Genomic DNA, 14,239 nt, shown 5'->3' on the forward strand with positions numbered 1-14,239 from the left:
AAGGATCACATATATGAAGTACCAGAGAGCTCTGTTCCTTGATAATCTCTCATTATTATCCCATTAAAACTTTGTGGGCATTAATTAGTCATATATATTAGTAGTGACAAAATAGCTATGCACCTTTATGTCCTCTGCTCCTCTACCTATAGAGTTCACGGTCACCAAACAAAAAACAATGAAATAAAGAATAATAAAGTACACCAGCAGACATTTGATCAATATGTTCAGCTAACCTTCTACCTCAATCATCACATCAAATCTCTTTATTTGGGTCAAGAGGAGAAAAACTATCAAACAGGGATAATAAAAATGGATTCACCATGAAAGAGTAAAGAAAAGAGTTGGTACCTCCAGTTCATTATTGATCAAGATGAGGGCGGTGATGCATTGGTGAGGGAGATGGAACTGCTCCTGCTCTACCTAGTCCAAGGCCTGGCCTCTCGTGTGTGCTTGTGGGGGAAGAGGCAGACATCGAGCGCGTTGCAGAATCAGAGGCGACTCGCCTCGGCTCGAGCTCCTCCTGCCAAGCGGTTCTCCTCACCTCGAGTTGTCCTCTTCACGGAAGTGCACAAACGCGACGAAGACAGTCCTTCTCCTCCCGTCGATGGCGATGTCTCCAGGCTTTGCATATGCGCCAGCGGCAACCGCCGCTCCTCCCAGTGGTGGACATGAAATGGTGGATAAGGGGGAGGCGAGGGGGAGGGGGATCCTGCCGGTGGGTGCTAACGGAGGTGACCATAGTTGACCGGGGGCGACGACCACTCCCGTGAGGGCCGTCTCAAGATCCTATCACTTGGCAACAAATAAAGAATTTAGTAAACAACACAACACTCGCAGAGTATCAAAATAATGCTAAATTTGTAGAGTAAGGTTATTGTTACTTGAAATGAATACCTGATATTCAAGAATAATTCTAGTAAAATCAACATTGATAAATCATTTAACTCTCCACTTGACATTCATATAGTTTCCACATCCATTATTTGCATCACCAGTCATACGTATGGATACTACTTCAGTGATCAAAAGCCCTTGATCTACCATTTATCCATATGAGATCATCCCAACATACGTCAATCCAAGCCTTGCAGCAGATACCTAGAAACCTGGAAGACAAAATATCATACATTACCAACGCAAATATGATTGGTGATGCAGACAAAACCGGTAAATGAACACACGTTTTTTATTTCTCATCAACATTACCAACTTTTAGTCTTGGACCCAAGAAAGAACATGATCCTCTGTTTCTCTCTTTCTTTCAGAACCAAAATATTGACCCTAATCCACTGCACATAATACATATTTGCTTAAGGGGACACCCGACTTTCACATTATAGTCTGCACAACAATCCTATCACTCAAATATTTGCTACAGGGCTATGACACAACTATGAAACAAATAAATAATTCTAATAGGCATGTCGTTGATGATTCTACTCCCAAATCAAACCAGATAAATAAGAGACAAAGGAGCAGCAAGGCTTGACTATAGATTTTCCAAACTCATTGTCCCGGGCTCCGTTGACTAATTTTCTTGCTACAAATCCACGTCTGATGGGGGTATATCCTTGATGTAAAAGCATGAACATGTAATGCCAAATAGTAGAAGCTGGAAAATATAAATACCTGCACAGAGCTACAGCCAAAGCAGTAGCAACGACCCAACCTAGAGGAGCAGCAACTACATATAGTGTTTGTTCCAAGCAGAAGAGCGCCACTGGCCATCAATCAGCAACAAAGAACCTAGCTAAAATTAACAAACCCTAACCACATCCCTGATTGCATTGCCTAGGCTTCGTCGTCAAATATTTGAAGGACATCCGGTGGCCCACCATTCTGTAACAATAATCTCCAATTCATTAATGCTGAAACCAAATCATCTTGCTGGGTGTGAGATGTGATTCCCTTGAAGTCCGGAGTGTTGTTATGGGTGACTTTGCAGTGAAATTCAGAGTCAGGTCCAAAATAGATGGGTTTAACTGGGTGTTGGCGGCGGTCTACGGGGCTGCACAACCTGAGCTTAAACCTGAATTTTTGGCTGACCTGGTTCGAATTTGTGGGTCCGAACAACTCCCTATCCTGGTTGGGGGGGACTTCAACATTATTAGGAGGCGGGATGAAAAGAATAACGATAATTTTGATGGGCGATGGTCCTTTATGTTTAATACCATCATTGAGAGTTTGGATTTGAGAGAAATCGAACTCTCTGGTAGACAATTTACCTGGGCTAACTCTTTACCAAACCCGACATATGAGAAGTTGGATCGGGTTCTTGCAAGTGCCGAATGGGAGCAGAAGTTCCCTCTGGTCATGGTGCAGGCTCTAACGCGAGGAATTTCGGACCACACACCGCTATTTGTTGACTCAGGGGAGCCAAGGCATGTGGGAAACAAGAATACTTTCTCCTTTGAAACGTCATGGTTTGAAAGAGAAGGTTTCTTGGATATTGTTGCCAGAGAGTGGGCTAGAGAGTCTAGGGGTAGATCGCCTGTCGAGAGATGGCAGAATAAGATTAGGCATTTGAGGTGCTTTCTTCGAGGTTGGGCTAAACATCTAAGTGGAGTTTATAAGGTTGAGAAAGACAGACTCCTGGAGATTATTCAATACCTAGATGTTAAAGCTGAATCAGCGGTTCTTCAATCTGCGGATATGTGCTGTAAGATTGATGCGGAAAAGAGGTTGAAGGAACTTCTCCGCGAAGAAGAGCTGAAGTGGGCGCTCAGAGCAAAGGTTCGCAAAGTAATCCAAGGGGATGCGAACACTCAATTCTTTCATCTGATTGCGAATGGCAAACACAGAAAGAAAAAAATATTTCAGCTCGAGCAAGATGAAGGCACAATTGTTGGTCACGATAATCTTAAGCTATACATCACCGAATACTACAAGCAGTTATTTGGACCGCCGGAGGATAGCGCTGTGTCCCTCGATGAGTCCAGGACTGAGGATGTGCCTCAATTAACTGCTGCTGATAATGACATGCTAGTTGCGCCGTTTACGGAAAAGGAGGTTTTCGATGCCATCTCTCAGATGGAGAACAATAAGGCTCCCGGGCCGGATGGGTTCCCGGCGGAGTTTTACAAAAGATGTTGGCATATCATCAAAGGGGATCTGCTACCCATGTTCCACGACCTTTTTGCTGGACGGCTTCAACTTTTTCATTTGAACTTTGGAACGATAACATTGCTTCCAAAGAAGACCGACGCTCTCAGGATTGAGCAGTTCCGTCCTATCTGCCTCTTGAATGTCAGTTTCAAAATTTTTACCAAGGTTGGGACTAATAGGCTCACACAGATTGCGCATTCTGTGGTGCAGCAATCCCAAACAGCTTTCATGCCAGACAAAAACATCCTTGAAGGGGTGGTGGTGTTGCATGAAATGCTCCAGGAAATTCACTCTAAGAAACTTGATGGAGTCATCTTTAAAGTAGATTTTGAGAAAGCGTATGACAAAGTTAAATGGCCTTTTCTGCAACAAGCTTTGCGTATGAAAGGTTTCCACGAGGGCTGGAGGAGCCAGATTGAAACTTTTACGCAAAAGGGTAGTGTTGGCATAAAAGTGAATGACGATGTCGGTCATTACTTCCAGACACATAAGGGCCTGCGGCAGGGAGATCCGATGTCCCCTATTCTGTTCAACATAGTAGCCGATATGTTGGCGGTGTTGTTAGGGAGAGCCAAGGAAGTTGGCCAAATAGGGGGCTTGGTGCCACACTTAGTGGATGGGGGTATATCCATCCTGCAATACGCTGATGACACTATCATCTTCATGGAGCATGACTTGGTAAAAGCTAGAAATCTGAAGCTGCTGCTTTGTTTGTTTGAGCAGCTAAGTGGGCTCAAAATTAACTTCCACAAAAGTGAGTTGTTCTACTTTGGGAGAGCCAAAGAGGAACAAGAGGATTACAAGCAGTTGTTCGGATGTGGTTTGGGTGAGCTGCCTTTTACCTACTTAGGAATTCCTATTCATCACCGCAAGCTCACGAATAATGAATGGAAGTGTATTGAGGATCGTTTCGAGAAGAAGCTAAGTTGTTGGAAGGGCAAGCTCATGTCGTATGGAGGCCGTTTAATTCTTATTAATTCGGTGCTCACGAGCATGCCCATGTTCCTTTTGTCCTTCTTTGAAGTCCCAGTTGGAGTTAGGAAACGACTGGACTTCTATCGATCGAGGTTCTTTTGGCAGGGGGAGGAGCCTAAGAGAAAATATCGGTTAGCGAAGTGGGATATCATTTGTAGACCGAAAGACCAAGGGGGTATGGGGATTGAGAATCTCGAAGTCAAGAACCGGTGCCTTCTTAGTAAGTGGTTGTGGAAGTTATCCTCAGGAACTGACGCCATGTGGGCTCAAATCCTGCGTAACAAGTATCTCCAAACTAAAACTTTGGCTCAGGTGTCGGTTAGACCAACTGATTCACCCTTTTGGAAAGGGCTTATGAAAGTGAAGCTTTCATTTTTTCAGAGGTCAAAGCATTTAGTTGGTAATGGTGCAAGCACGAGATTCTGGGAGGATACTTGGCTTGGAGAGGCTCCCCTAGCAATCCAGTATCCGTCTCTATATCGTATAGTTCGAAGGCGCGATGCTTTGGTTGCATCGGTCTTCGCCTCGATACCCCTGGATATCCAGTTTAGAAGATCGTTAGTGGGCAATCGTTGGGAAGAGTGGCTGCATCTAGTTAGGAGACTGATGCAGGTACAACTATCTCAACAACCTGATAAATTACGCTGGAATCTCACTAGGTCGGGGGGATTCACGGTTAAATCAATGTATGTTGATGTTATTAATTCCAGCTCGATTCCTACTTCAAAGCATGTGTGGGACGTCAGAGTTCCTTTAAAGATCAAGGTGTTTATGTGGTTTCTACATAAACAGGTGATCTTAACAAAGGATAATCTTATTAAGCGTAATTGGACAGGACCTACTAGGTGTAGTTTCTGTGATCAGGGTGAAACCATTAAACATCTTTTCTTTGACTGCCCACTAGCTAGAATTCTTTGGACGACTATTCAAGTCACTTTCAATATTACCCCACCAAGGTCGGTTAACATGTTGTTTGGGACATGGCTAACTAGGGTAGAGCCCGGGTTAGCAAAACATATTCGCTTGGGGGTTTGCGCTTTTTTGTGGGCGCTTTGGAATTGCAGAAATGACTTCGTCTTTAACAGATCAACAAATATCCATGTTTTGCAGGTTATCTTCCGAGCAACGGCTCTTATCCGTTCCTGGTCGCTACTCACTCCGACGGAGGCCAGGGAGCTTTTGGTTACTGCTGCTATCCGATGGGAGATGGTAGCTCGGGATATATTCAGCCGGTTTGGATGGCGGTCGTGTAACAGGATAGGCAATTAGTTTACCTGTCTATTTTGGAGCCAAACGGCTGTGATGTATAAGTGCTTTGGCTAGCTTGTGTATCTAGCCTTCGGGCTCTGTGTGAGCCTTTTCTTACTTTTCTTGTTGACAACCTTGAGACTTGGAGACTTTGTGGACTATTTTATGCTTAATAAGATGGCCGTATGCATTATGCTGATGCAGAGGCCGGGGAAGCCCCCCTTTTCGAAAAAAAGGGAAAACAACTGTTCATGCTTTGTTTGCTTCAGACTACTCACAGCTCTCTCAAACAGCTCCGCCCTTTCCTTAGCTTCCCAAATTCGCTCTCATTGGCGCAATAAGTGCTTGTCGAGGGTTTCCTTCAATGAATCAACCTCCTCAGATAGCTGCTCCACTTTCCTGCCAGGATGTAACATAAAAGAACATTAAACACTTAGAAGATTGGCCTACATAACTCATATTGAGCTCCATTTCAAGTCGAAATTTTGAATGCAACAGGACAATTTTTTCACAAAAGGAAAATGCATACCCTACAACAATTCTCGAGAGTTGCTATAGCAGCCACAAATATCTATACACAATTTCATTTTTACAAAACAGATGAAACTTAGCATCCTCAGCCAACAGGATGAACCAAGCATGAGTGTCTATCTATCTCAGGATGACGCATGTGGTGTCCTATCTTGAGTGTATTCTATCAGTAGGCTTGCAAAGATAAGATGACTTGCATGAGAACATCAATGCCAAAATCGTCTGCAGCTCACAAAAATGACAGGTCATAGCAAAAGTAAAGTGTCCTGGTGCAAAGCTATATACATTCATGCATTTTTTTTCTTATAATTATAGGCAGATTATTAACAAAAGTTCATACAAAGGTGTAGCGGGCAATAGGTAACTTCCGGTGCAGAGTATATGTCCAGGAAAGAAGAGAAAAGGAGGTGCAGCACCACAATACATAATACTAAAGAGCACTACAATATCACAATAACTTGAAGGAGCAATTGTATGCCTAATCATGATCTAAACAGATGTGACTTTGGTACATGTATTTCTTTGATCATTTTTCATCTGAATAATCACGGTCTTAAAATTATGACGGTCCAATTTGATTATAATCAAATAAATCAACCAGCTACGCAAGCATGATAGTTATTAACATAGAGACACATCACGCCAGTTCTAAATTTCATGACAGGTGCTTACTGTATTTTCAAAGATTGACTGCATCTTATTAGAATCAAGAAATACATGTATACACTAGCAGCTAGTGCTCCCAGGGAACTTAATTAAGCTTATGCAGCGCCATGAATATCTAAATATACATTATACTGAATATATACGATGGATTTACTTTGTTTTTCAGCTGTCGTGGTCAAAAGTTCTAAACCTGACTTATATTCTACAAAAATATTTACCTGGCATGATCCATTGTGTTGTTGCAAATATAAATATATATTTTTAATCAATCATTTGTACATCTCTAACCTCTACGATCTAGCCATGATTACTATGTAATTACAAAGTTCTTAACTTTCTCTTCATTTATAATTAGAACATGACACACTACTTTATAATGCTCTAGTTATCTATGTATAGAAAGCTTATATGCGTGTAGTAAATTTATAATTGTCCACCTCAATCAGTGTTATACAGAAGCATATATGATCCAAGCAGGATAAAGCATCAACAAAAAGAGATGGAATTACCTACGTGATTATGCATAGCAATCAAGGTGCATATTTGTATGTGACTAAAAAATGGGCAATCTTGAATTGACTTGAGGGATTAGAAACCAAACTCAACTCATTCTTGCAAGGAAGTAATTAACAAATTTACTGGGCAGATCCACTTGTGGCATCACTCTTGCTAGCTAATAACCATGATAGATAGTACAGGACGATCCTTCCCAATTGCTGCAACAAACCAAGAGGAAAATAGCTCAATTAGCCAATTCGCTCACCAAAAAGAAGAAACAAGAAATAAAAATCCAAGAACTTGAATTTACATTGCAATGGGTGAATGGATAAAAAAACACAAACGTGTAGCCGCACAATACGCCTCTAAAGTACAGAAGGCGGCTCAATGGTGACCTTAATGAACCATTACAAATGCAGGCCCCATAAAAACAGAACCATCTTCTGATAATTAAATGTGTGCCTTGGCGTGCCCGTCAGGCCAGTGGATTGTTGGGACGATAAAAATGCACGTATGAAGAAACAAAAAATACTAAAGATGACAAAACAGGGAAAGACAAAACAGGGAAAGAAACAAAAATACTGAAGATACCTTAATGAACCATTACAAATGCAGGCCCCATAACAAACCACAAGTTTTAGTTAAATTATGTGCTTGATGAAGTGCATAGAAAGAAATTATACAATCGTTCTTGTATCAAGTGGGGAGAAAAGCGCCACGATGTACAAACACCAACCTAGGGAAAAAGAGGAGTAAGGAGGAGGAGAAGAGTGGTCGACCTGAAGATCCGTTCACGAAGCCGCGACATGGAGATGATGTCGAGGCACAGATCGAGCAAGCGATCGACCGGAAGAACGTGAAACAAGAGGCAACAAACAAATCTGCAGCAAATCAAAGGTAAAATCAAATATATGCGGTAGACGGCGGCCTAGAAAGGGAGCAGAATGGATGCATACCTATATATCGGCGAAAACAGCATCAGATCCGACGTAGCAGCTAAACTAACGACAGACCTGCAAACAAACCAGATCCAAATCAAGGAAGAACAGACAAACGTACAGGAAGAAAGAACATGCGACAAGGCAAATCAGCTTAACCTACTGAGAGAATGAAACTATATAAATCCTAGAGGAGCCTATCTCCTAAAGTTTCATGTAAAGGCAACGTGCAAAAACATCAAGGCATGTATGACGTGTTTATCCATAAGTCATAACAACCTCATGCGCACTTCTTTAAACCATCGAAATTTAATTCAAAACCAACACTCAATTCCATATTGTGCTAATACTAATCATGAACTTATGCATTTCACTTCAGTAGAAGAGCTTTATTATACCGCAGCAACTGTAAATGCCGGAAATAATAGGATATCTAAATGTAAAAATGTGGTTACACCAAAAGTAACTCACAATCCTGCACATTTAACATGGCAAAGAAGAAGAACCTCATTGCCTGCACCAACAGTCTTGATACTAACAGTTTGGATTTCGTTATGTTTTGCCCATAGGATTTTTTCACTGTTGTCCATGCTAGCAACTGGAACTTCACGGCCAATTTTTATCATAATTTTCCCTAAATCATATCCAATCACAATCCTATAAAAATTAAAATATCATATATCACTACCTTAACTTGAAAGGAAAGAACAATAAATAAAAGCATGAACTATGCATTTTTAGTGAAGATTTTTTTGGGAGAAACAGTTTAGCAGATACACAATGCTGTCACAATATAGGAAATTGTGTCGCAGAAAAAGAAAATGGATTGTTAGTGCGTGTGGAGCTTCAGTAGCAGATGAGAAGACATATTCGTGTATTGGCCCTTCACATTGACCATACTACCATAGAACTGAAATAGAGGAAGAGCAAAATATTCATTACCTTCTTGACCCCTTCATGTATCCTAAAGCCCAAACTCGCTCAAGACCATAATGAAGAGTGTTCTCAAGCCTGTAAGTGCATCAAGCAAAGTGTTATTCACTTGTTCTACAAGAAAAGAAATAATTAAATGCTTGGGAGAAATGGAAGAATTAAGAATAGACCACATTCTTGCTCATGATTCATGAACAAGGCACTATCTACACTGCCAATTTAAAGAAATAAACTGGCATGAGTTGGGAAATAACGAATGTATATAGTCCAGTGCAGAAGATATTACTATTATTGCAAACAGAAAACATGTAGAAGAAAAAAACTTTGGCCAGTAACTGTATTTGCGTGTAACTAAATAGATTTTAGTAAAACAAAGCTGGTTTTCGGAGAGCGCACTGTTAGTATCATCTCCAAGCAATATCATAGTATGAGAGAGAGAGAGAGAGTACCTGTAGGTTGTAGAGTGCCACAAGCGAACTGTGCCATCCTCTGAGCCAGTAATTATAATAGGTAGTTCTAGATGGAAACAGACAACAGACACATTGTGTGCATGTCTTTCAAGTGTTTGAACACATCTCTTGGTTTGGTAATCTCAAACCTGATCCAACAAATTGAGTAATAAGTCAGATCAATCCCAATATACCCTCACAATAGCACAATTCATTGTAGATGACACACCTTTGCAGTCTGATCATCAGATCCAGTAATAAAAAATGGTCGATCACCACCGGTGAAGTAATCAACACGGTTCACGCCTTTTGAGTGGCCATCTAATGTGAAGTTAGGATCAGGAGAACCAATACTCCATATCTGAAGTTCACGTTCAATATTAGGATATTAGGCAGGGTACAGACCAAGATACAAAACATGACTCAGTTTAACCAGCATCTTTTTGAGGAACAATTACCAATGCATACGTACAAAATATTTTCTTTTCCTAAACCAGTCCATATTCATCTCCTTGTGAAACCAATTGATCATGTTCTTTATAGCATTCAACATGACGTGTAGGTACTATCATGATACGATACTTTGATTGCAGAAGGAAAATAAAAAATCCCTTTTCACCTTAGAATAAAGAACCTTCAGAATGATAAAAAGGTCATAACTAAAAAAATATGTCTAATTTAATATATATTCAAGCATGGTCATTGGTTCAATAGTTGTGTTGTATGCATACTCATCCCATCACGCAGTTTATCTTGAGGGAATAAAGTGCAGAAAGGATGATCTTTCCCCCAAAAAAAAGGTTAAAGCCAAAAACCTTGCATAAGTAGCAAAATCAAGAGCTACAAAAGAATCACTATCTCCTGTAGCCATACTCATCAATACTTTTTAGCAAAGAAATTTATTCTCTATAGGAATATCTAGTCCGTGTGAGCAAAGAATCTAGCCAGACTCATCAATACTCTATTAGCAAAGTAATCTATTTTCTATAGGAATATGTAATCCATGTGAGCAAGGACTCACGTGTTGGTAAATGCAGAAATAGTATACTGCTCTTCAGAGGCGTTTGGTAGCGGCCTAGATCATAAACAATTCATATAAACCATCTCTGAACTGCAATGGTTCACCTGAAAAGCACCAAAAATAACAAACAATTGGATTTTAGAAAACTTCTAACAAGTTCAAAAGATTAGAGAACCACAATGAAAATGTTATCGATCAGTTTTATTGTGCAATGATCTTTGAACCCAACTAAGGAAAAAATGAAAGGAACATGAGAGGGGCGTAGCGTACCCTGGTTGAGTGTTCGTGTTTCGAAAGGAGAGATGCCTTGTTGAATATAGTTTGATTTGCAAAAACCTAACTGAAAAATGTACAACTCTGTGTCTAGCAATGTATTACAACCAACATGAGCAGTCAATTACATAGTTTCTTAGAAGGCAGGAATAAGTACCCTGTTCTTCTAGTATATAGTTTAAAAAACTGTATGACCAAAGCAATGAAAACCTCAACTTCTGTATTCCTGCTACATTGCTTTCTATTCTCAGCAGCTTAACAACACTAATAGTGGAGCTGGAACGTAAGAAAAATTGAGATGACATTAAGCACTCTGTATTCGTGGCTCAACAACAGAAATCCCAAATCGACCAAACCCCGCACACATCGTGGTCACGTTTCCAGCCAAATCAGCGTCGGATCATTTCGCTCGTACTGACAGTCGCTTAGCTAAAGCTGCACCGCACAAAACCAATCACCACGAGCTGAAACGATGGCACCCACAGGTCACAGCGAACCATGACTCGCGGTCGAGTGAGGAGGAGCAGGTTAGGGGGAGGGGGGCTGCTCACCGGAACGTAGTAGTCAACGAGGTGGGGCACGTCGTCAAGGATGTGTCCGAAGTCGCCCTCGGAGATCTTGACATGTGGGGCGTCGGTGAGACCGACGTGGGAGGCGTTGCGGAGGGCGCGGAGGTTGGGGTAGGTGTTGCGGGAGATCCGCACGCACATGGCGGAGAAGGGCAGCGCCGCCTTGGCCTGCTGCTGCTGCTCCCCGCCGCCGCCGTCGTGCTCCTCGTCCTCCCTCCGCTGCTGCTCGTCGTCATTGCTGGGGGGCTCTGTTGCAATCCCATGGGGAGGAGGTCGGAGACGCAGAGGAGGGCGGCGGCTCGGGTCGGAGAGAGGGAGAGGAGAGCAGCGACGGCGTCGCGAGAGCGGCGGCGCTGTAGGGCGCGATGGGTAGCGGCGGCTAGGGTTTCGAGGGAGGGGGCGGGGAGGAGAGGAGAGCGAGCGAGCGGGAGGGGGAGGGGAACGATCCGGTGCTCGCTGTCCACGGACTCACCTCAGCGCTATTGGGCATTTCTCCCACTAGGTGAAATGACGAAAATGCCCTTGTGGGGGCGCTGGAATTACGCGCGGTGGCACGACCGGGGCGCACTGAATTTTATCTAACGGCTCACAACGATCCGGTAAATATCCGACGGCCCACGACGACCGAGCCCGAGATCCAACGGCCAGAACGCAATCAAGAAAACGATCGGACGGCTGAGAAGCTCAAATCGCTGAGGAGCCTCCGACATCCATCCGGTTCATATCTCTTGATGTGAATGACAATTTGGGGCATGGCCGCGTGGATGGACAAAAACAAACACTTCCGAAAACTGCACAGATGTGCTAGTGGACATATAGGGGCGGGTCATATTTGTTCAGTCTGGTTGTAGATGCTCTTACCCCCTTAGAATGAGAGGTTAGAAAAGAGCGAACCATAACTTCTTAATGATATGTGTGTTGCACGTGCACACTTACTAGTCACATCAACCAAGAAAACAAGAATTTCGCCACACACAAAAAAAAACAAGAAACCAAGAAGAACGATGAACATCACATGGAAAAAACAAGAACGATGAACATCATATCAACGGGAGACGAGGTAGATCGATTGGGCTATCTGTCCTCGGCCGCCAGCGGCGTGGTCGGAGGGCGATTCTTCTCCTCGTCCATCTCGTTCTCCTCCTGGCCGGCGCCGGCGGCCCGGAGATCCTTGTCGACCGCGCGCACGGCGCGGCACAGCGCGTCGTGGCGGGAGGCGGCGGGGCCGAGGCCGGCGGCGGCCGCCTGGACGAGGCCCTCGGCTCGGTCGCAGGACTCGTTGAAGGCGTCAAGGCAGCGGTGAAGGTCCGTGAGCGCCACCGTGCGCCCGGGCTCGCTGACGGCGGCGGCCGCGGCGTCGACCAGCGCGTCGTAGGCGGCCGCCATTGCGTCGACGGTGCTGTCCATGCCGCGCGGCCGGCGGTTAGTGGGTTCTGGTGGCGGGGCGCGCAAGGCTGCCGGTTAATTACTGGCGTCGATCGAGATCGAGTGGTTTGGGTTGAGTCCTCTTCGCTTTTGCATTCTCATCTCCAATAGATGTATGCAAACGTAATTAACTTTTGCATCTTCTATTCTCAAAAACCCATTTTCAACCGACGATCTAGATAAAAACATAATTATATCTTTATCTGACGGAGATGTAAATACATCTTTAAGATGTAAAACTGACGGCTGCGTGTCAACTACCTATTTGTTTTCATTTTCCTTCCGCTCACCCGTCAGTCCCCCGCTTGCCGTCGCTCGGGCCATGGCCGACCCCGCCGCCTTCTTCGCCGTAGCCGCCCACCCCGACGGGGCCTTCACCGGCGAGACCACTGTCCCTAATCCCGCCTCCGCCTCCACGCTGCCGCTGCCAAGCCTCCCTGATTTTGCTCCACCTGGCCGGTCGCCGTCGCGACTACCGCCCCCGCCTCTGGTCCCGTCGCTGCTCCGCTGTCGCCCGCCTCCAAATCGGCCGAATTAGCCGTTTCTCCGCCGTCATATGATTTGAGCTCCCCCCGCCGCCCCGCCGGCGCCGGATTCGAGCCGCACACCCGTTGTCGCTTTTCTGCCGCCGGATCGACCTTCTCGCACCGCATGCCCGTTACCCCGCCGTCTCACGGCGACCAACTCGCCGCTCGATTCACAAATGCGCCGTCGACATTCGAGCTCCCGACGCTGCATTCGACCTCCTGGGTCTCGCCGCTCGGCCGCTGGCGCACCTCCTGCCGCTGGTCGGTCTGCTGGCGCTCCTCCCGGCTCTCGACGCTCGGCCGCCCGTGCTCATGCCGATTAGTTTTACATCTCCATTTGCATCATCGATTGGAGTTACACTTTTACATCACCAATTTACACCAATTAGCATTATCTACTGGAGATGCTCTTACGAGTACCTACTACTCTTTTTCTTTGCAGAATTATAATTTGTACTAGCCCATTGCTTACAACGAGGGCAATAGATTTTGCATGCAATCTCCGTGATTTATTACAAAATAAAAATTAGGTTCATGTTCTTACAACAAGCTAAAAATTACAGTACATAGTTCATAATTCAAATGGTTCAGAGACACCGTACAAATTACTAGTACAATATAAACAATAAATTGTGCAAATATAGAAAAACTGAATAATTGACCCAGCAAATAGTGCAGATTCAATGTGGCTTTGTTGGGGAAACATGGGTGGAGATTCATAACTAATCCCAACTCACTTTGTGCAAGAGTCATAAAAGGACGTTATTTTCCCGACTGTGACTTTATGAAGGCCACCATACCGCACTCTGCTTCAGCGATATGGCGTGCTATTGTGGCCGGAAGAGAAGCTCTTGAGTTGGGTTTGATCAAAAGAATTGGTGACGGGACTACTATCTCCATTTGGAATGACAAGTGGATACCGGGCACCCCCTCGCTTACTCCTAGGGTGATGCCGGGAGGAACAATGTTGGGATTTGTCAATCAGCTCATAGATACTGAAAATTGGATTTGGCGATCTCAGCTGGTTCGTGATGTTTTTATCTCATCCGATGCGGATGCAATCTTAAATATTCCTCTA

The 14,239-nt window shown here is 44.1% G+C and overlaps 1 protein-coding gene across 3 annotated transcripts; it reads right to left on the reverse strand.

Moving 5' to 3' along the window:
• Positions 1–540: 540 nt before the first annotated feature.
• LOC119315353 (probable coatomer subunit beta') lies at positions 541–11,350 on the reverse strand. 3 transcript variants are annotated; one of them, XM_037589985.1, is made up of 8 exons: positions 11,192–11,350; positions 9,576–9,707; positions 9,347–9,474; positions 8,907–8,975; positions 8,436–8,621; positions 7,983–8,039; positions 1,076–1,109; positions 541–789 (listed from the first exon to the last, which is right to left on the reverse strand). In XM_037589985.1, the coding sequence occupies exons 1-8, from the start codon at positions 11,348–11,350 to the stop codon at positions 541–543; spliced, it is 1,014 nt and encodes a 337-aa protein (XP_037445882.1). The 3 variants fall into 3 exon arrangements, 1 of the variants encoding a protein (XP_037445882.1); XR_005152742.1 differs by lacking the exons at positions 541–789; positions 1,076–1,109; positions 9,576–9,707; positions 11,192–11,350 and adding an exon at positions 7,839–7,907 and having other exon boundaries at positions 8,471–8,598; positions 9,347–9,385; XR_005152743.1 differs by lacking the exons at positions 541–789; positions 1,076–1,109; positions 9,576–9,707; positions 11,192–11,350 and adding an exon at positions 7,839–7,907 and having other exon boundaries at positions 8,436–8,598; positions 9,347–9,385.
• Positions 11,351–14,239: the final 2,889 nt, after the last annotated feature.

The sequence above is a fragment of the Triticum dicoccoides genome, chromosome 6A (genome assembly GCF_002162155.2).
Source record: "Triticum dicoccoides isolate Atlit2015 ecotype Zavitan chromosome 6A, WEW_v2.0, whole genome shotgun sequence".
NCBI classification, from domain to species: domain Eukaryota; kingdom Viridiplantae; phylum Streptophyta; class Magnoliopsida; order Poales; family Poaceae; genus Triticum; species Triticum dicoccoides.